General features: G+C 37.5%; 1 protein-coding gene across 1 annotated transcript in view; it reads left to right on the top strand.

The window, feature by feature from the left end:
• ABCA12 (ATP binding cassette subfamily A member 12) overlaps positions 1–23,404 on the top strand; it is a 246,533-nt gene extending 223,129 nt beyond the window's left edge. Inside the window, exons 47-54 of the mRNA XM_043993356.1 lie at positions 1,978–2,087; positions 2,683–2,824; positions 6,566–6,700; positions 12,169–12,272; positions 16,060–16,152; positions 17,841–17,946; positions 20,117–20,254; positions 22,276–23,404. Coding sequence (XP_043849291.1) covers positions 1,978–2,087; positions 2,683–2,824; positions 6,566–6,700; positions 12,169–12,272; positions 16,060–16,152; positions 17,841–17,946; positions 20,117–20,254; positions 22,276–22,383 — 936 coding nt within the window. The 3' untranslated portion in view covers positions 22,384–23,404. The remainder of the gene's footprint in view (positions 1–1,977; positions 2,088–2,682; positions 2,825–6,565; positions 6,701–12,168; positions 12,273–16,059; positions 16,153–17,840; positions 17,947–20,116; positions 20,255–22,275) is intronic.
• The last annotated feature ends 273 nt before the right edge of the window (positions 23,405–23,677 follow it).

A 23,677-nucleotide genomic window follows, 5' to 3' on the forward strand; every position in this document is an offset into this window, starting at 1 on the left:
TACATTCTAAATAAAAGTTACAAACAGGATACAGACTGAGTAGATGGGTGGCTTAGAGGGAAAGGCTGTAGCAACACAGGGAAATTGCTTCAAATTCAGCAAAATTCAGCAAAATCATGATTTTTGTCAGTGAAAGGCAACCTGTAGATCTTCATTATTTTAGTCAGTTCAGCAAATTCTTTTTGTGGTACACTTTGAAATGAGATAGTAGAACATAACTAAGACTATAACTTTCAAGAGAGTATTTCCTTACATTAAATATAATTGTTTTCAGTCAGTTTCCAGTCATGTCTGACTCTTTGTGACCACATTTGGGATTTTCTTGGCAAGGACACTGGAGTGGTTTTCCATTCCTTCTCTAGCTCATTTTACAGATAAGGAAACTGAGGCAAACAGGGTTAAGTGACTTGCCCTGGGTTACACAGCTTGTAAGCATCTGAGACTGGATTTGAACTCAGAAAGATGAGTCTTCCTGACTTCAGGCCTGATACTCTAAGGTTCATACCGTAATGATTGGAATGATGCCACCTGCTGGAGACTTACTGTAGAAAAGCTCCCCCATGAGGAGAAGGTCTCTGAGGGCAAGACCATGCATCTTTTCTTTGGCGTCAGGAAGTGACGTTTGCTTGTGGGAGGAAGAAGGGTTAGCTGGGCACTCTGACTCAAGCTCTTTTCCTGTGGCCTCTGGTGGAGAGCGGAGCTAGAAATGCACTCTCCCTTTAATAGATAGATGAATGTAGGCCTTTCTCTCTCTCTTTACCAAATTCTTATTCTCCTTAATAAATGCTTAAAAGTCTAACTCTTGCTAAAGCTTATAATTTTTTGGCGACCACTCATTAGATATTTTAGACAGACTAGCTAGAATTTTACCCTTAACAATTCATTCATTTCTTTGTTTGTTTATTTGTTTCTTTCTTTCTTTCATTTCTTTATTTATTTATTTTGGTGGGGCAATGAGGGTTAAGTGACTTGCCCAGGGTCACACAGCTAATAAGTATCAAGTGTCTGAGGCTGGATTTGAACTCCAGTCCTTTGGAATCCAGGGCCTGTGCTTTATCCACTGCACCACCTAGCTGTCTTAAATATAGTTGTACCTTAACATAATCTGAAAGCAGTATACCTTAAAAGTACACAAAAGTGTTTGGATAATTAAAACGAAGAGAGGCCTCACCTTTGCTTTCTCTGATGTGTGTACCCTTTGGCAATCTCTTTCTTGTGTCATCTCATATATCTTTTGGGATTGAGGGCTTCCTTGCCAAGAAAAGTAAGCAAAATTGTCCTACCCTTTAGTGGATTTGCCTAAAAGCTGGAAATAAAAGACATATAGCTCAAAGAGAAGGTGTTGGAGAAGAATCAAGCTGGGGTTAAAAAGAGCAACTAGTGTGTGATGACAGACATATTTATACTGAACCAGGACCAAGTGCCTTAAGTAAATGACCCTACCCTTCTGTTTTGGAAGCTGGTTGTGGCCAATGACTGATGCCACCATTTTGTTCTTGTGTGTTGACTTAAAAATAACAATGTGCATGATATTTTAAACTATAAAAAGTGTATAGTGGGGGTAGTTAGATGTCACATGCCTGGACATTCATCTTGAAATGGAAATCACAAAGCTATGAAATAAAGTAGGGCAAGTACTTCACATCAGTAGCTTATGTCTCTGTAATTCTTTAAAGTTAGTGCACAACTTCCCCACAATAAGCCAGTGAGATATGTGGTGTGAAGGATATTATCCCTATTTTGTATATCAAGAAACTGAGACTAAGAGAGATGTTTTGTCTATTCATCACATAATTAGTAAGTTTCAGGGCTGGGATACAACTTGAGGAGCTATTTATTTTTCACCATCTGCAGGCATTTCCATTAGCATTTACTTTTCCAATAATTAACTTTGCCAAAATGAAAAAGAAAGAAGAGATATCATATCAACATATTCTATAATTCTTCATGACTGTATAAATCTTTTTCTCAAACCAGTGCTTTGGCCTCCTGGGAGTGAATGGAGCAGGGAAGACCACCATTTTCAAAATGTTGACAGGGGACATCATTGCATCAAGTGGAAAAATCCTGATCAGAAATCAAACTGGGTATGAAAAACTGGTATTCAAAGCAGAAAAACACAACCCTGATGAGTTCCCCACTTGGTTTTGCTGATAGCTTGAAAAGATTTAGATGAGGAGCTGTTGAAGTGAAGAAAAAAAAATGTTCAATCATTTTAGTAATGAGGATATAGGCTTTTGTGAGAACTCTGGACCTGGAGTAAAGAAGAACTGAGTTCAAGTCCAACCTCAGACTAGCTATGTGTCCCTAGGAAAGTCATTTTTTTAACGCCTCCATCTGCCTCAGTTTCCTCATCTGTAAAATGAGGATAACAATACCCCCCAGGATCTTTGTTGTGAGGATAAAATATGGTAATATTTGCAAACCTTAAAGCACTATATAAACCTAATCAGTATTATTGTTAATACTTTTCACTAAACTAGACACGTGCTATACAACACAGTCCCCTCTCTCAGCTCATGTAAGCTACCAAAAGAGATGTATGCTTATTTAAACTGATATTCTCTCTCTCTCTCTCTCTCTCTCTCTCTCTCTCTCTCTCTCTCTCTCTCTCTCTCACTCACTCACTCACTCTTCCACTCTCCCATTTTCCCTCCCTCCCCTTTGATTCCCATGATTCAGAACCCTGGGTCAAGTTGATACACACTATTCATCGATTGGCTACTGCCCACAGGAAGATGCCTTAGATGATCTGGTGACTGTGGAAGAACATCTGTACTTTTATGCCAGAATACATGGAATCCCAGAGAAAGACATTAAGGAAGTGAGTATGTGATTGAAAAGCTGAGCTCTTTTGAAAAACATTATTCTTCCTATTCCACATCTCCACCAATGTGATAAATGAAAACTATTGTATTTGCTGGTGTAATGAGCATCCAAGCTTTAACAATGCCCTTAAGTTTTATGACATTACATCATTTGGAATTTGTTCTGAATGCGCTTGCTGAATATTTGCATTCTAGATACCAGAAGTGAGGTAGCTGAAGGGTCAAAGGTACAATAGTATAAACTTCATTTGGGCTTTACATATTTTGCAAGAGCTAGACTGAAAGAGGAAATATCCATCATCTTCCAGGTTGCAGGTTTCAGATTTGAAAACTCTGAAAAACATCTGCCTGACTCTCTTTTCTCAAATGCCAAATAAAGGATCACACACCTACAGGGGTCCTTAGCTGAGCTTTGCCTTGGTACTTATGCATAATTTAGTACCCAGATCAGTTGTAGGTACTAAAATTTGAGACCTTTGAATTGGCCCTAAGATTCCTAGCCCATGTTCACCACTGATTAGATCCCTAGGGAAACTCACAATAATTCAGTTATGGAACCTCAAAAAAAAAAATCCAAAGCCCTACAACTTTCTTAGCACCAAAATTACCAAGCAGACCTTTAAAGATAGAAGTGACTATTAAAATAAAGTTAAGGCACATTCAGAATGGACAATAATTTTTCCAAACAGTTAAATCATGTGAGGAGGAAATTTCAAGTCCTCATTTGAAATTTTGGCCAAACAGAGTAGCCGCCATTTTAATTTTGGCAATCAACCATACCTCTTTACTTATTAAAGATAAAATGGATTAGTCTACAGATATGTTTGTCTCCTATTAAGGATCTAGGGAATGTACCTTTTTTCAGCTTGGATTCTTTTTGCCAGAATGATTTTATACCAGAAATAACTACAAGAGCATCCCTTGAGTAAATATCACACTGTAGATAGGAGATGGATTAGATAACTTCAAAGTCTTCTTCCATCTCTGTCTATGATATGATTCTGTGACTCAAAATACATAAAGAAATTCAAGCTTACCAGAACAGCTTACAAGAACATAGCTTATGTACATATGTGAAAAAATATGATATGTATATATACTTATAGAACATAAGTAAAATTTAAAATTATTTCCCATTTTACTGATCCCTAAAAGCCATCATATTCCTTTTGAAAAGTTGCTTTTGAAAAAAAGCCAGGGCAGCTAGGTGGCACAGTGCATAGAGCACCAGCCCTGGAGTCAGGAGGACCTTAGTTCAAATCCGGCCTCAGACACTTAACACTTACTAGCTGTGTGACCCTGGGCAAGTCACTTAACCCCAGTTGCCTCACCAAAAAAAAAAAAAAAAAAGAAAGAAAGAAAGAAAGAAAGAAAGAAAGAAAGAAAGAAAGAAAAAAAAGAAAAGAAAAAAAGCCACCAGTTTTTACATGTAGATGTAAGTTCCTACTAAGAATATCAGGATTTCCACCTACTGTTGATCTGTGAGGTTGTTATTAGGTTCTGTCAGGATTTATTTATGTTTGTATCTATTACCTATTTTCAATATTCCTTATCATATATGTATATGTATATATGTTTTATATATATATGTATATAAAATCAACTTTTTCAAAACATTATTCATATCTTTCTTCTAAATTATTTGTTCAGAGCTTCAACAGTTTCCAAATTTGGTTCCTGAGGATTTAGAAAGGTTGAAAACAGTTCTGAGGGTACACTCCACAGAGAGGATAAATGCCAAATGGAAATGGTACATTGGATTTCATGGTGCTGGTAATACAGGTCTTGTAACAGAGACTTAAGCATATTTTATAGGCAAGGCTGTTGTTGCAGTGATAAAGTATCAACAGCCCTAGGTCATTTCTAAAAGAAACACCTAGGAGTGAATCGGTACATGTAGACATTTTTCTGATCACTGGTCCTGAATCCTAAGATGAGGACTGAAAAATGCTTGGAATGAAATATTAAAAGTAAAGAAAGTAAAGGGTCAAAATTAGAATAGGGTAGACTGGATTGCATCTAGGCTTGAGAAAAGGGAGTTGGGCCATTTGGGGAAAGAGGCTCTAAACATGTGTTAAGGGCTAAAATTCTAGCTAGTCTGTCTAAAATATCTAATGAGTGGTCGCCAATAAATTATAAGCTTTAGCAAGAGTTAGACTTTTAAGCATTTATTAAGGAAAACAAGAATTTGGTGAAGAGAGAGAGAAAGGCCTAGATTCCTATCTATTAAAGGGAGAGCACATTTCTAGCTCCGCTCTCCACCAGAGTCCAAAGGAAAGAGAGCGAGACTGAGCGCCAGTCTCTTCCTTCCTCCTCCCACTAGCCCACGTCACTTCCTGACGCCAAAGAAAAGACTCCTGGTCTTGCCCTCAAAGACCTTCACTTCATGGGCGGAACTCTTCTACAGTAAATCTCCAGCAGGTGGCGTCATTCCAATCGTTACACATGTGAGCTAGTGAAAGAAAGATGATGCTAAAAGAAGTCTCTGGACATATTTACTAATTATCTCAAGAACCATTATTAAAATTCCTAGGCTGAAGAGTGATTAAATACAGAGGATTTTGTTTTTTAACAGTGATTACTCAGTTTTGTTTTGTTTTTTAATGAAAACATTACGGTTTCTCTTTAAGTGATTCAACAAAACAGATTTGCAAAGGTAATAGGCAGAAGGGCACATTGGATAGAGAGGTGGCCTCAGAATCAGGAAGACGTGAGGTCAAATTCTGCCTCTGACACATTGGCTATGTCAGCCTGGCTCTGTGTCACTTAAACTATTCAGTGCCTCAGGAGATTCTCCACGACTATAAGCTACAGAAGAGGAGACAATCTGCATTGATAGAGAAAACTTCCTCCCTAAAAATCCCCTATATCAATGAAGTGACAAGTCCAATCCCTATCCCATCCCTATCCCTTATCATAGTTTATGGTTCTTTGCTTATTTAATTGAAAACATTTGCTTCAAACCTAGAACTTGGTGGAGTAGGTGGTCAAAGGAAAGGGAAAGGAAGGGAAGGGAACAATCATTCATAAAGTTTCTGCTATAGGCCAGGCATTGTACTAAGTGCTTTACAAATATTATCTTGAATGGCTATTAAAAAAAAAAAGCAAAACACTGTGTTTCTGTTTTGAAACTTCACCATTGTCTGTTATACATCAGTTTTAAGTGTTATGCTCTGGTAACCTTGATCTTATTGAGGTGTTTAGACTCACAGAATCACAAGCAGAGAATTAGAAGGAAACTGAAGATAATCTAATCCGACTCCTACCCAAATCATGGAGTGCTTTTAAGATAGCTCCAGCCAGTGAACACTCAGTTCCTGCTGAAGCTTTCAAGCAATGAAGAATTCCCTTTGGGACAGCTCTAATTTGGGGAAATTTCTTTCTACTATTCACCCTCCCCTCCAAATCTGCTTCTGTTGAAAAATCCAATTATTAATAAAATGACTGATGTGGTAATGTTTTATATAATTGCACATGTATAACCTATATCTGATTGCTTATCACCTCAGGGAGGGTGAGGGGAGGGAGGGAGGGAATGAGAGAGGGATAGAATTTGGAACTCAAAACTTTAAATAAATAAATTAATAAATAAATAGATAGATAGATAGATAATCCAATCATTACTTACAGTTCTTCTCTGTCTGCTCCCAAAGACAAATTCTTTTTCCTACTTTTTTGTAAGGTATATGTATGTGTAGGTGTATATGATGTGTTCTAATTTCTTTTTTTTCCTACAGATTGTTCATAAACTTCTTTGGAGACTTCAGCTGATGCCCTATAAAGAAAAAGCCACATCTAGGTGCAGCTATGGCACAAAAAGAAAATTATCAACCGCAATCGCCTTGATCGGGAAGCCATCGATTCTACTGCTGGTAGGAGAATAGTTTATAATAAGGCTGCCAAGCATCAGAGAAGACAGATCGTATTTTCACAAACTCCCACAGATCATGCTTTCCTGTCTATATATTTCAATTAACATCAGGGATCAAGCTTGCACTCAAACAAGATATGCAAAAAGATACTTAAAAAAAAAAAAAAACTCTAGAGTTCTGTGTGGATTTCCCCAGAGTAATGGGATATGACATAAATAATTCCTGGGAATTCAGACCAGTAGACTTAAGGCCAGAGCTTGATAGGGTTTAATTCCTAGTTAATTAAAATGTCATCTTTCCTTTTTTTTTCCTCCCTTCTTTATCCCCCCCTGCAGATTGCAGAAGTTCTTACAGTTTAATTATGATGTTCCACTAGCTATAGGATATATACTACTCTTTTTTGCGTGTGTGAGGCAATTGGGGTTAAGTGACTTGCCCAGAGTCACACAGCTAGTAATTGTTAAGTGTCTGAGGCCGGATTTGAACTCAGGTCCTCATGAATCCAGGGCCGGTGCTCTATCCACTGCGCCACCTAGCTGCCCCTATACTACTCTTTTTGATGTAGTCCTGCCTAACTTCTTTGATGCCAACCCAATTTATGTTTCTATGCTGTAGAATTTACTATCTTCAGTTGCCCTTCAGGAAGATGCTTTTTCAGACCTCTCAGTATAGCATTTGAGAGTCTAACTATCATATCAGCAAGGTCTTCCTATTGTCCTGATCCCATCCACCTAGTTCAGTCCTTCTGGTCCACTAGCCCTGAAGTCTATTCTTCAGCCTCCTCCTATGCTCAGTAATAAATTAGTTTCCCCCTATCTGGACCCGAAAGCTCAATTCTCCTATATTTCTAGTTTTTGTACCACCCTATTTTGCAAGTCTGCATTCTGTGGCTCTTTAAGAGGCTGCTTGCCTTCTCATCTCACCTGGGTCTCTGTCCTGCTTGGATCTCTGAAGCAGTTTCTATAACCTAGATCTGTTCATCCCCATGATGGACAAAATCACTTCTACCTGATCCATGGAGGCAGCAGTTAAGAGTCTTCATTTTATGATTGCTTCTTCCAAACTCTCAATTTATTCTGGAAATGACAGGAAATGAGATTGCTAGAAATGTTCTACCAACGCTTAATAATGAGAAAAGGACATTTTTTTTAAACAAGAAAATGTCCATTATCTGACTTTGGATATTATGAATGATTTACTATTGAGAGGTAGTGTAGTATAGTATATAGAGAGAATTTGGAATCCAGAAACGCAGAGTTCAACTCTGACTCAGACATTTATTAGCAGTACAATCCTGGGGATGACCCTTAATCTCTATAGACCACAGTTTCCTCATCTATAAAATAAAAGGTCTGTAATTGATGACTTCTAAAGTTCCCTTTCTGATCTAAATCTATGAAACACTGATTCTATGAGAATACATATGATCTTACCCAAAGTTATATTATCAATGTTTCATAATTGTTAATAAAGTAGTTTGGTCCTTGGCAGAGCTATTTAGGAGTAAAGGAGTTTTATACCTGGGACAGGTTTGATAAGCTTCACCAAGGGCAGATGACACAAAAAAGGATGGAGGGAAGTAAATCAGAGTAGAGGATCCTGCTATCTAATATCTCGACATTTTAGTTAACTTTTCTAGCTCACTAGGTATCAATCTCTGTCAATGCCATCTAGATCTGATGCTTTCAGACATCGATATTCTGTGGCGAAGCCGTGCTCGCCCCCACGCTAGTGATGGCTCTCATCCTTGGAGGTACAGATGATAGAAACAATGGCATAAACTGCAATTCTGAACTGAATGAAAAATGTTGCACAAAACCTCCCATTCATCTAGAAACACCTAGACCATTTATCCACCGAAATCCTCTCCTTTTAGAAGCCTCTAAATCCTACAAAGCCCTTGCAATGTCTAGAGATACATATATGAAAAATCTTATAAACTTGAATTTAGTTATCCTGTAAGTCAAATAGTTTTCTCAAAGGGTTGAACTAGAGCCAGCAGGTATAAGTTTACAGGGAAGATGACTTCAGCTCGATATGAAGCTGATTTTTCTGACAATTAAAGCCACCCAGCAGTGGAATGAACTATATTGTGAAGTGGTAAAGAGCCTATTACTGGAAACGATTTTCGCACAGGTTAAATTGGCCAATGATGTTTTAGAAGAGATTCCTTCTAAAACTGAAATGGTACTAGATGGTCTTGATGGTACCATCCAACTCTAAGGTCCTATGAAATCAAACCCAAAAGGGTCTTAATGAACAATGCAACTCCTACCTAGAAGCTCATCACACAGGCTCTTCTCTCCATCAACACATTCCATTACACATTCAACACATTCTGTCCAACACATTCCATTATAGGAATCCTAGGGGCATAAGCTTTTTTCTTTTAATGTGAACAAACCAATCTTAGGGTCTCCTATGGGATGAAAGGGCTTGGAAAAGCTAAAAAGCACTGTAAAAATGCAAAGCATTGATGAATCTGGCTGAACCTCACCAGATTAGGTGAGAAAGAGGTGAAATGTTTTATATACATTTGTATAAACATAGCCTTCAGAAAGGACAAATGGCCCTTGCATGGGAAAAGTCATCTTGGGTTTTACTAATTCCTAAAACTCTTACATTCTTTTTAAAAATGGCTTTTAGCCTTTTAACTGAGAAGGAAGCAAACCAACCCTTATTATATGCTTAAGTAAATTCCCTCTAGAAATAGCAATATATCTACCTAATGCTGGCCTATGATAGTATGTTAGGATTTATTACTTTCTTTGGCAATTACCTATTTGCTATATAGAATCCATTTTCAAAATATGATTTGTATCTTTCATCTTAATTATTTGAGCAGAACCTATTTTTATTTCACTTTTATGAGCATTCAACAAACATTTGTTAAGCAACCACTGTGCTAGATGCTGGTGATGCTCCAATGAATCTGTATTCTCATCAGCATGGGATACTCCTTCCAATAATGCAGATTGCAGCCCATCCATTGCTGCTCTTCCTGGGTAACTCAAACCCATGTACTCCCACAAGTTGGTCACAGGGAGTCCAACCTATTGTACTAATACATTTCTCCCTTTCTCATTACATTGCAAGAAGGCTAGCGAAGCATGTGAGCTGTCTGCTAGTTATCCCTGGCTCCTGCCGCATTCCCAGCCCATCTTTTTTTTTTGGTCATTTTCTTGGTATTCTAGCCCTTCACAGTTCCTCAGCTAGTGTGGGTTATGGTCTGCTCACATTTACCATGTGCCTTACCACTGCCTTCTGACTAATAATACTCTAATGTACAATAATTTATAGCCATATAGCATCAATAGAATATCGATATTTTAAAGATTAGCCTTTGTTTCAGGGATACATTGGGTGTTATTGAAGCAGTTTTTCAATTTCCTTGCTTTCTTTTGTTTAATTCCCCTTTGCTTTAATCCTCTTTAATGAATTACCTTTTAGCAGTGCAGGAGTCTCTTAAATGGTCTCTGGGCCTGAAACCTCTCTACTCTCTAATCCATACTCCAAACAGCTGTCAATGTACTTGCTGTTCCTTAAGCACAGGTCTGACCATCTCACTAAAGCTTCCTTACTCAGTAAACTTCAATGGCTCCCTAGTATATCTAGGATCAAAGAAAAAGTCATGTTTGGGATATAAATACCTTCTCAACTTGGTTCCAATATACCTTTCAAGGCCTATTTTACATTATTTTCCTTCACATTTTTGGTTAAGTTAAAATGACTTCTTGCTTTTCCAACTACACAATACTCAATCTCCTATCTCCATGCCCTTCCACAGGCTGATGTATTCCCATCTCTCTTCTACCTTTAAGAAAGCCTAGCTTCCTTTGAAATTCATAACTCAGCTCAAAGGCTACCTTAGGGGCCTTTCCTGATCTCCCCAGCTGCTAGTCCCCTCCCCTCATAAATATTCATATATTCCTTTTGTATATTCTTGCATGGATACATGTTATCTTCCCCAATCGAATTTATTGATGGCAGGCCCTGTTTAAATGTTGTCTTTGTACCCCTGGGACACTTAATAAATGCTTGTTGATTGATTGAGTTCAACTTGCCCATTTGCAATGTCTATCCAACATAGATTGACAGACAGACAGATGGATATAAATAGATTTGGCTATATGGCTATATAGAGATATGTATACACACATAAACAATATCTTTGTAGGTCATCCACTGTGTGTACATACATGTATGTGTTTATAAATATGTGTTATATATTATATATAATATACATCTATCGTGTGCATATGTGCATACAATAAATATAATATATATTTATTATTAATATTACAAATATGTGTGTAATATACACAACCATTTAATATTATAAGATAAAGAGAACATTAGCTCCTTAAGGAAACTTTCATCCTTTGTACATTTTCTTAGCTTTATAACACCATCCTGATACAGTAAGGGGCATAATGACTTAGAAAGAACATTGAGGGGGCAGCTAGGTGGCACAGTGGATAGAGCACTAGTCCTGGATTCAGGAGGACCTGAGTTCAGAGCTGGCCTCAGACACTTGACACTTACTAGCTGTGTGACCCTGGGCAAGTCACTTAATCCTCATTGCCCTGCAAAAAAAAAAAAAAAGAAAAGAAAAGAAAGAAAGAACACTGGATCTAGACATGCCCAAGTTTGAGCCCTTTCATTGCTGCATGATAGTTTTGACTATGGACAAGTTCTTACTTAGCTTCTCTGAGTCAAATGTTCCTCATTTTAAAAATAAAGGTAATATTTTCTATTGCCTGGCTCACTACAATAATAAATGTCACTCACCTATCTCAGAAAGGGTAAGCAAAGTAAGTGCTGTCTGAATTCTAAAGCACTAGGTAAATGTGTGCTATTTTTATCAAAATGGTCACTGTTCAATAAATAATGCAAAAATTTAAAAAAAAAAACTTCCCAGGTTGTAACTGGGAACCAGTAATTTCTGTCATCCCAAAGTTCCTTTGCCATTCTAAGCACTCTCACATCATCCCATTTCTCTCCATTGCAACTACAGAGCATATTCTCAGCAACAATAATAAATAGCTCTGCATTCAGAAGTGGACTGACAATTTGGCTCAGGCCATGTGATATGGGGGACAAAGCCTGGCATTCTGGCCCTCAGATCTGGACCTGACCATGCAGGGAGAAAAGTGCCAACTTTATTTTGTCAACCAATGAGATAGAAATTCGACCAAAGAAACAGAAGAGGCAGGTGTAGAGTAACAAGGTGTCATTTTTACATAGTCACTTTGGGGAATGGAACGACAATTTAAAATGATTAATCTTGGTGCTTTCTGACAGCTGCAAAAACAAGCCTCTGGAACCTAAAATGAGTTAGTCATAGGACCTCGTTAAGGGAGTTCAGGTCTAGGGAAGCCAGATGTGGTGATGATTCATGTAAGGCATCTCATCCAAAAATTAATTAATTTGATTAATTACTTTTTCTTGGGATTTTTTTTATTAAGGACGAGCCAAGCTCTGGAATGGATCCTAAATCTAAACGACATCTCTGGAAGATCATTTCAGAAGAAGTACAAAATAAATGTTCAGTGATACTTACTTCTCACAGGTAAACTGAATTCTAGAAACTTGGAGATCTAAGAACATGAAGTCTGGGGTCTGTGATACTAAAATTGGATATTAGATCATAAATCTACCCTACTTAACCTTTCCCTTAATTTATCTCCCAGACTAGTAAATGGAAGAAGCTTCTGGTTTTCTAGATAGACCTTTTATTGTATGGTAGTCACAAGGTGATGTTGATTAGAAGGATAGGAAAGTAGAAATACAATACAAATCGTCTTAAGTCTAGGCTTAGTCTATATTCTGTATAAAACTCACCAAAACCCAAGACCACCTTTGGGGAGAGAGACCGAGTCAAGCGCGTGCTGTTAACCGAGAGCCGGGCCGAGTCAAACTCCAGTCCGCGTCTGTCTGTGCAGCACAGCCAGGAGACCAGCGGAGCAGGAAAAAGCTCCCACTTCCGTTCTCTCCTTGCCTTTTAAGCTCGCACCCTGGAAGTCGAGTGCTCAGCAGGCAATCTGGCGTGCGTCACAGGCGAACTGGTGTGCGTAGCTCATGCTGTTGGTCTCCTCCCCAAAAGGGTGGTCCTAAAAAAAAAACTGGTGTCTCTCCATTATCTAACCGACTGTTAAAACTTTTTACCACAGGTCTAACCTCATGATGATATTCAGGAAAGCAATCAGTTAGTTATAACATTTACCACTCATGGAAATAATAAGGATTCATTGACTGCCTTTCATATATGCACAGCAGTGTACTAAGGAAGCTTGTGATAGCAGATTTAAGAATAGGGACCTAAGTCATATTGGAGATATAAGATCCAAGTCATCATCACTTTAAACTTAATTATATATTTGTTTTAGCCTAACTATTTGTTTAAACAATGTTTGGGGGACAGCTAGGTGGCACAGTGGATAAAGCACCAGCCCTGGATTCAGGGTCAACCTGAGTTCAAATCCAGCCTCAGACACTTAACACTTACTGGCTGTGTGACCCTGGGCAAGTCACTTAACCCTCATTGCCCCACAAAAAAAATTCAAAACAAAACAAAAAAACCTTAATGTTTGTTTAATAGTTTGTAAGATAAGTATGAAGTATAAATCTAAGCATACATTTAAAGATTAGATTTAAAGAGGATACGGATAACATACCCTTTAGCATAAAGTAATTATATGCTACGACCATATTCACAAACTTTAAAACTATAGAGAAGGCTGTCAGAGGGATCATGGAAAAGAGGATAGAAAGTTGGCCCTGAAATCAGGAAGACCTGGGTTGAAATTTTGCCTCTGAGATACTTGCTGTGTGGATGTGAACACCCTGCTTAACTTCAGAGAGCTCCAGCCAACTCTCTGGGACTGAAAGCTGCAAAACAATTGCCCATCTGCATTAATGTATGGAATATTCTGTCTGGGTATTTCCTACTACACTAAAATCATATATCTGCTCCTTCAAACCCCAGAGTGTCTTTATCCCATATTTTATAATTTTCCATTCAGTGTTAAATGCAGGAATCTGTACAAATAGGACCTCCCCAAATAGTTATTCTATGCATCTAAAGGGATGGGGCTAGAATTTAGGGAGGGAAACCACTCAGCTTTATTTTTCTACTTGTTGTAGAGCAGCTAGGTAGCACAATGGATAAAGGACTAGCCCTGGAGTCAAGAGGACCTGAATTCAAATCTCACTTCAGCTGGGGCAGCTAGATGGCACAATGGATAGAGCACCGGCCCTGGAGTCAGGAGTACCTGAGTTCAAATCCAGCCTCAGACACTTAACATTTACTAGCTGTGTGACCCTGGGAAAGTCACTTAACCCCAATTGCCTCACTAAAAACAAACAAACAAACAAACAAAAAAACAAATCTCACTTCAGACACTAGATGTGTGACCCTGGGCAAGTCACTTAACCCAGTTGCCTTAAACATCCTAGGTCATCTCCAGTCATCCTGATGTATATCTTGCCACTGGACCCAGATGACTCTGCAGGAGAGAGTGAGGTTGGTGACCTTGCACAGCCCTCCCTCACTTAAATCCAATTCAGTGCAAATCATGGCATCCCCTCCTGATGTCATGGTCCTCTTTGAGAATGAAGGACAAACAACAACTTGTCTTTGACTATATGAGCTGTCCATCAGCACCAGAATAGTCAACATGGATTTAATTGGCCATTTTTCCTAAGTGCCAGGGATAAAGGGATCCTACAATACTAGATATGTTCTCTTCTCCATGACCTTATTGATTGAACAAAGGAAGGTACTGCTGGGCAGTGATCTGGCTGAGAAAATAGAGCTGGTTCGATCTGGCCCCAGACACTTACTGACTGTATGACTCAGGGAAAATTACTTAACCTCATCTGACTTGGTTCTCTTTACCTGTAAAATGGGGATAATTTAGTGCCCAGGGTTGCGTGAAGCTAAAACGAAATAATGTTTGTAAAGATCTTTGCAAACCTTAAAGCTTTAAACAAATGCTATCTATTGTTATTGTTATTATTACTGTTATAAATTTTATTAATCTGAGGATACAAGTATTCACTGTTGGTTCAGAAATGCTAGAAAAGCCCCCTTCCCTTATTGAATCCCGAGGTTGCTGCTTAGGGCCTCACCCCGCATCCCTGATAGTTAACTGGATAGAGGAAAGTTCCATCTAGGAACCAAGCCTCTCTAAATAAACCAGTACCTCCATAAGTCTCAGTATTCCAGTGGATCTCTTCTGGCTTTCAACTAGTAAAATCCAACCAAAAATGCTTCTAAATGAACAGATTTTGAAACAAATGTGGAGACAGGACAGGAAAGAGGGCCACATGATCATAGACTTAGAGCTGCAAGGAACCTCAGAGACCATCTAGTTAAACTTCTTCATTTTACAGATGAGGAAACTGAACCACAGAGAGTTTTAGTGACTTACCCAAGGTCATACAGGGTGGTAAGCATCTGATGAGGGATTTGAATCCAGGTCTTCTGCTCTAGAGACAATGATCTTCCACTAATGGTGGAAGGTGGGGAAGGAAGCTGAAACAGTGGGAATAGAAGAGAAACAACATTCAGCACCAAGGGCAGATTCCATGTATTGCTATGGAGGACAGCCTTTATAACTCTGCCCCCATCCTACCTCAGCCTCCAGCTCTTGGATCATACTACGACTCTACTATCCTAAAATATAGTCCATCCTTTGACCCTCTCTTATTCTGATACTTCCACTAGTGACTCAAGATTACTATTCTAGCATAGTCTTTACTTACCTATCTCTGCTCCTGAACAAAGCACCTTTAACCTTTCAACCCTCATCCATTTCCCCCCAACTCTTTAATGTCAGATCTTTTAATAAAGGTTTGATTGTGATTCTCCATATCCATGCTCATGTCCTAGGAAACCAAGAATCTGCAGGGCACAGGAAGACCTCATCTCAATGAGAATTAAGGGCTATAGACATTTTCTTTCAGGGGATCAAGAATCTATAGTCCCTTCAGCTACCATTAAATTTTAAATTGGAAAGGCAAAAGTTATAGGGGAGATACAAAAGAATTATTTGGGGAAAACTTTGAAAAGATGAATTGGCAAGTGTTGAAAGAACTAATAGACTCATGTGGAGAATGAAGGACAGATTCTATTTGGAAGTGATGATAGCAACAAAAGTGCAAAGGTGGGAACAAGTAAGGAGATGAGTTAAGAGGGAGGTGGTCAACATAGCAGGAGGAATTACCACAATTCCAAAAGTCCAATAATGAAGTCATTATTTTTTATCTCATTAAGAGACACAGATAATCTAAGCTGAGTGTTTAATTATATCCCTGCTAGAGAATACTGAAAATTTTTCCACTTTGTTTTTCAGCATGGAAGAGTGTGAAGCCCTCTGTACCAGATTGGCCATTATGGTGAATGGAAGGTTCCAATGCATTGGTTCTTTACAGCATATAAAAAGCAGGTTAATAACCAATAGATTGCTCCTTAAATGGATTTAGATATGTGCTGGGCTCTGCTTCAAGGATTATCTCAGTTGTCTATTATGCAATGAATTGAGAAAATGGAGTGGGAAAACCAATCGTTGAGAAGAAATTAATGTCTCCCCCTAAAATTTAAAAACATATATATTTGCTTTGAGTTTATTTTACTTTTAAAGCCTGACAATAGAGAACACTTAAAGCATATAGAGATTGGTTTTTCTTATGATATGTTTGAGGAAAAATATATGTATACTGAGGAAGCAGACTAAGGCATTTACACTGTTATTTTATAATTCAGGTTGAATTGAACTTTGACAAATACATTAAATTATAGACTTGACAGCATGTTAATTACCATCTCCCCCAGCTCTTCCACAAATTGCTTTATGGTTTTGTTACATTTAAAGCCTGTAATGGGAGGAAATGTCATATATAGAAAAAACACACAAAAAAAAATCTTAGTAATACCAAGTTATACTAAAATCTATAACCTATGATCCCCTTTATATTGTATGTGTGTAGGCAGGAAGATAAGTGGTGCTATAGCCCACAGAGTGCCAGGGTTGGAGTAAGGAAGACATGAGTTCAAATCTGAGTGCAGAGATTTAATAGCTATTTGACCCTAAGCAAGGCACTGAAATTCTGTTTGCCTCAGTTTCCCCAACTGTTAAATGGGGGGAATATTAATATCTTGAGGGTTATTGTGAGAATAAAATGAAATAATATTTCCAAAGTGTTTTGCAAGCCCTAAGGAACTATATAAATATTAGTTACTATTATTACTACATATGTGATCACATATATATGTAAAAATCAAATTTCAAAGTATTTATTCCTACCATATCTCATAACAACACTGCTTTCCTATAGCATAAGATGGTGTTCACCAGAAAAAAGGGAGCATGAAAAAGGACCCTATAAACTGTCCTGGCTTTGTGGAGTTTACTGTAGTTGCTGTTCATGTTAAGAATTATATACCTAGAAACAACTTAGTTGGTGTTTCTTTGATTGGAAATGATGATAAAAGCAAAGGTATAGAGGTGGGAACAAGTAAGGTAAAGGATTAAGATGGAGGTGGTCAAAAATAGGAAGAATGAAATAATGAATGTTCCTAGAAGAAGGTTAATTCTGCTTTCAATTTTTTTATGCTCCTCTATAATATAAAGGTAGATATTAAAGAGTCACCATTTTGCATGTCATCACAATTCTAAAAGTGCAATAATGAAGTGACTATTCATTGAAGAGCAGGTGAAAAAAACCCACTAGTTTAACTTTCTCTAGTAGTGGAATTACTGGCTCTCTAGAGACATGCCTTTTAGTCACTAATTCACCTTCAAATTAGAACTGTCTTCACTCTAAAAATGGATATCAACTTACTAAATCATTTTTATCATGGAAAAGCCAAGAGTTTTGTAAAGTATTAATATTTTCTAAATGTAATTTTGATTCAGAGTATGATTGTGTGTCAGTGTAGATAAATTGTTTAAATCATGTCATTAGAATCTTGTCAGGACAAAACCTAGTCTGATTGTCTTCAAGTGAAAAAAATATTTTAAAGGAAAGATGGTCAGCTTGAATACCATTAAATCATTGATCATCACCTAGTTTTCCAATGAAAAGATTTCACCAAAGCATTGCTCATATCATATTCTCTAAATTTTCCTTCTAGATTTGGAAGAGGATTTACTGTAAAGGTTCATTTTAAGAACAGTAAAGCAAGTATGGAAACTCTAACACAGTTCATGCAACTACACTTCCCGAAAACGTACCTGAAGGTAAAGATGTGCTTGAAAAGAGAGCGATGTCAAATGGGATATAGACTTGGGGATTGATTGAATAGTCACAATATGAGCATGGACTTAGAGTCAGAAGTCCTGGCTTTGGCATTTACTAGTCTTGTGACTCTAAACAAGCCATTTAATCATAATTTCTACATCTGTAAAATGGGAATAATGATGCTGGCCTAACAGAGTTATGCATAAAATGCATTAAAAACTACAAAGCCCTGTGAATATAAACTATCACTATTATTATTTACATTATCTAATAGATATTTTCACAAATGTAAAGTATAGAGACCAAAGTTTCCAGGTTGTGACAAAAAAGTATATTAACACCTAAACAGGAGGCAGAGGTTACCTTGATTTTATATGGGTATCTATCTATCTATCTAATGTATATGTATATATGTGCACATATATGTGTATATAATATATGGAGACAACTAGGTGATCAGTGGTTAGAGCACTGAGGTTAGAGTCAGGAAGAACTAAGTTAAAATCCAGCCTCAGGCACTTACTAGCTGTGTGACCTTGGATAAGTCACTTAACCTCTGTTTGCCTTTATCTACTGGAGGAGAAAATAGCAAACCATTCCAGTATCTTTGTCAAGAAAACCCCAGATAGGGTCATGAACAGTCAAACATGTCTGAACAACTACAACAATATACATATATATGTATATAAATGCAGGTATATGTGTATATGTATGTATGCATGTATATATATATATACACACACACACACATACAAATATATATACACACATACACACAAATATATATAGGTACTATATTTACTAAGTATACATATGCTATTAAGATATACTATATATCTGATACATATGTTGTTGTTCAATCATTTTTCAGTCATGTCTAACTCTTTGTGACCCCATTTGGGGTTTTCTTGGCAAAGCTACTAGAGTGGCTTGTCATTTCCTTCTCCAGCTCATTTTATACAGGACGAAACTAAGGCAAACAGGGCTAAATGACTTGCCCAGGATCACACAACTAGTAAGTATCTGAGGTCAGATTCAAATTCAGGAAGATGAGTGTTTCTGACTTCAAACTTGGCACTCTATCTAGTGCACCACCTACTTGCCCATAATACATATGTACCCATATTATATATCTGCTATACACACATGTGTGTGTGCGTGTATATATGTATATATATGCACATACACACACACACACACACACACACACACACATATATATATATATAGTTTTAGGAAGGCGACTCTACTTCAGATAACCTCAGTTTCATTACTTCTAAGAAGAGATTTTCAAGGTGGTCTGGTTGTAACCTTATTGACTTCTAGATCTTAAAAATGAATGAATACCTAGCCATCTGAAGAAGATACATTAGTTATCAAAATGAAAACATGCTAACATTCTGAGAAAGTGTAAGAAATTAGACTTGGCCTTAAGTGTTGAAAGTAACACAGGCAAGAGGAAATGTATTGTGCAAGCATGAAAGAAGTAAGGAAGCTTTTATAGGAGATTGATGAATTTAAAATATTTCTCTTGTTAATTTCTTCATGAAATTCTGCCAGATGATTTAAAATAACTGCAAAGAAGAGTCAGGTATTATGGAAAGAAGCCTTGGTTATAGTGGAAAGAGCCCAGGACTGGGAATCAAGATTCTGGTCCAGGAAGAAACTAAATGCCAGAAAGATCCCTTTTAGCCCCAGGGGTCTCAATTTTCTTTATCTGTTTGATGAGGATAAAATGCTTCTCCTACCTACCTAGAGTAGGTATCCTACTCTAAACTTGAAAAAAAAAGAGTGTTCTTGACAGATACAGAAAGAAGTCAGCATGAGATTTCCAATTCTCAGCAATTTCGAATAATTCTCATAGAAAGAAACTGCTTCTGAAAGTGATGCCTATAGGATCTTGGAATGAATGTTTACATAAAGTTAATAGAGAACACTCGATAATTTTCATTAGCTTTTCATTTTGCTTTTTATCTTTTAGATTTTGTGAAGAGGTTCATTTCATCTTTGCAAACTGTTATTTCACAATATAGTCAATATTTACTCTGTAACATCATTTACTGGGGAAAATTTTTTCTTCAGTTTCCTTAGCCCTTGTTATTGTTATGTCTAGACAAGTCGATATTACCTGACATCCCAAAATACATTATACTCCTTTGACTCCCACAGGACCAACATCTTAGTATGCTGGAGTATCATGTGCCAATCACAGCAGGAGGAGTAGCAAATATATTTGATCTTCTAGAAACAAACAAGGCAGCCTTAAATATCACAAACTTCTTAGTGAGTCAGACAACTCTGGAAGAGGTAAGAGAAATGTTGTGATTTATCCCTATAACCTCACATGTCCATAGCTGTTGAATATTCCACTTATATTTTTTTAATGACTCAGAATTGGGCTTTAATTAGATTCCCATCTTTGTGTGTAACCACAAATCCCAGAACAGCTTTTGATCAATTTATATGAGTTTGGGGGTAAAGTTGTTTGTGGGTTTTTTTTTAACTGTATGAAAGACAGTTGATGACTTTCAATTCTAAAAATATTATGCCTGTCCATTGGTAAGTATGTCTTCTATGCCCAGAATGCTCAGCACCCCTTCTTTTTCCTTATCTCTGGTTAGTCATACAGTCCCTACTCCTCAAGGTCCAGCTTAAATGCCATCTCCTTGATGAAACTTTCCTGATTTCCCCCAGCTGGAAGTGATCTGTCATCACATCTTATAATGTTTTGCATTCCTCCTTTAAGCTTATAATTCAGTTTGTATGATCATTAACATTCATATGTTCAAACATATTTGACCCCTGTATCAGATTGTATGGTTCCTGGCAACAAAAACCAAACCAAAACAAAACAAAACATTCTTTATCTTTGTATCTCCTCCAGTGATCAGCACAGTACATTGCACAATAAAACAAATATCTGAACAAATGGAGAGTGGGGCAGATACAAAAGAAACAAGTACAAAACAAGAAGTTTATATTCAATTTAACAAGTGAACTTGCAGTTAATGCTTTACTTAACTTTCTGCTCGATAAAATTCCAAAGTAAATGATCTTATCCATCATCCTTACAGAGTAGAATCCAATCAATAGTGTAAGGCAGGGATATCGAAACAGAATCTTCATTCAAATTCGGATAGATTTGCAAGATTGAGTCAATTGGGGTTTTGCAAAGAGTGCTTTTCATTGACATTTGCATCATCTATCTTGGTATAAATAAGGGCTTCACTGGTCAGCCTCCAATACTGTCGTTCCCTTTTCCACCTGGTAAAACTTGCCCAACTATGTTATGTAGTATTTCAATGCATCCATCATGAAAATGAGGATAGAATGTGAACTTTTAACTTTAAAACATCACACCTGTTTTTAATAGTATAGTCTGATGCTTCTGTGCCTTATGGGTAATTGGCATTCAGCAAGTATTTTTTAATTGAATGGAACCAATACCTCTGTTGTTGGTTTTTTTGTTTTTGCTTTTGTTTAACAATCTCTGACTTTCCCTTTATCTTCAATGCATACAGAAAATTATTGGATCTTTCATTTTTTCCCCCAAAGGAGACTTTGACCTAACACTGTGAGGTTGATTTGTGTTTTTTCAGCTGGGACCTTCAATTCTTCCCTCAGCATCATCCCCCTACCCTTACCCCCCACAAAAAACAGCATTAACCAGCCCAATGAGCTGTTTTAAAAACTTAAAGAATACTTGATTTTATTTAATAGATATTGATTGATTGAAGAAAAGAAACAGAATTGAAATATTAAGACTTAAATTGACCCATGACCCTAGTGAAATTTCCACCAGGGATATAAGCATGTGGGAAGATCAAGTCTGGGTTCTCCTGACTCATCTTGGCAGGCAGTCATTTTAGAAAATCCAAATTTAATTAATCAATTAGCCTATTATATAAAAATTACATGCTATAGTGGGAGCTTGGACAGACTCCGCATGGTGCCTCCTTCAGTTCCTGATTTCCTTTTAATTGACATTCTTTTAATTCTAGTTTTACGTGCTTTTAAACTTAAAATATTAATTTTAATTGAATGTTTATGATTAACAAGTACCTATTGCATTTTAAATGAGAAAATCCTCAAACTGCTGGACTAGGTCACATTTAGGCTTAGCCTATAACACATTCATAATTATTTTATCACTCATTCACATAAGCCATTTCTGAATCAAGCATTTTGAACATGTGTCTGCATATGTCTTGAGTTTTCTTAGAAAAGCACCATGTCCCTTTCTTGTGCCCATTCATTTGTGTGGACACCCCCTGCATTTTATCTAATTTGACCAGGATGTAACCATTTACTTTCCTTTTAATCATCAGGTTTTCATTGACTTTGCCAAAGACCAAAAAGCCCACGTGAACTTGGAAACGAGCAGCCAAGGTTCCAGCATCAGCGGTGACTCTCAGGATGAGCACCCTGAGTCTTAGTTCTTGGACAACTCACTGTCGCCTGCTCATTGCCGATGCATTCATGATGAAAAAGAGCCACTGGAGATGATATTTCCTCCTCGTATCTTAGTTTTAAACTATTCTGTTGCATGAAAACTTAAGAGTCTAGCAAAATGAACTATGGAGTCTGAGGAGTCACATGCATTGTCACTACTGAAATGAATGTATGCACGCAGGATGCTAAGAAGGCTAACGTGTTTGCGTGAGGCTTCTCAAACAGAATGCAAAGCTGCTTGAGGGTAGATGATGACATCTTCCCTTATTTATTTAAATGTTTAAAATAAAGCATAGGAGATGTAGTTACTAAGAGACCACAAATCAAGGTGAAGAAGAGAACTTGAGAAAATGGGAGATATAGAAGTATCTTGCAAAGACCTCAGATGAGAGAACAACAGGATAAGCATCTTTTCCAAAAGAATTCCCCCACGGTAATCCATACTGAGTGAGTATCAGATTCACATTAGTGCCAAACTGTGGCCACAGAATGGATGCATGACACTATGCCCTGATAGGTAGTCCCTGGACCTGTTCATAAATGGGGATATATTTCTTCCCCCCCCCAAAAAAAAGCACATTTCTACAAGAATGAGGCATAAGAGAACAATTTACCCTGGTGGTAAAAAGAATATATGCCCATTTCTGACCTGTCATCCCTGAAAATGAGGGGACTTAGGGACCCCCCCCCAAAAAAAAAGATACCATTTCAGGAAAAAGATGGCTGTGTCAACCAGGCAGATACTGAGCCTGGAAACTGGGAAAGAATTCATGTGCTGCAGGCAGGCAGTTTTCTTCAGGTAATGATGGAGCCATTTGGTACACCTCTGCCCAGGAACTAACTCTGGGGAAGGAGGGCACCTTCAAAGGTTACTTTTAGCCAAAATGCAAAAACTGAATCAGATTACAGAGGTGGTTGTGGGACAGGATCCTTGATGATGCCTATTGTTAGGGTCCCCCGATTTGGGTGTTTTCTGTCGATGAATTGCTCAGTGTAACATTTTGTATCTGTATATATAAGGATGCCAGTGTTGGCACAACTGTTTCAGTGTTGAAAAGCAATAAACATGAAGTTAAAAAACAAAACACAGAGGCTCATAAGCAGTTTCTATTGTTGAGGGTTAGCTCAAGGCCTACAAAGGAACCAAAAGTAAAATGGTAATCAGCATTGTCATGATGAAGGGTTTGCTGAAAAGCTCTGTCATTACTCTTTAAAATGTCAGCATGCCTTCCTGGTAGACATTGTCATGCCATTAAAAGCATTCTAGGTTTGGAGGGG

This window comes from Dromiciops gliroides, chromosome 3 (genome assembly GCF_019393635.1).
Source record: "Dromiciops gliroides isolate mDroGli1 chromosome 3, mDroGli1.pri, whole genome shotgun sequence".
Classification (NCBI taxonomy): domain Eukaryota; kingdom Metazoa; phylum Chordata; class Mammalia; order Microbiotheria; family Microbiotheriidae; genus Dromiciops; species Dromiciops gliroides.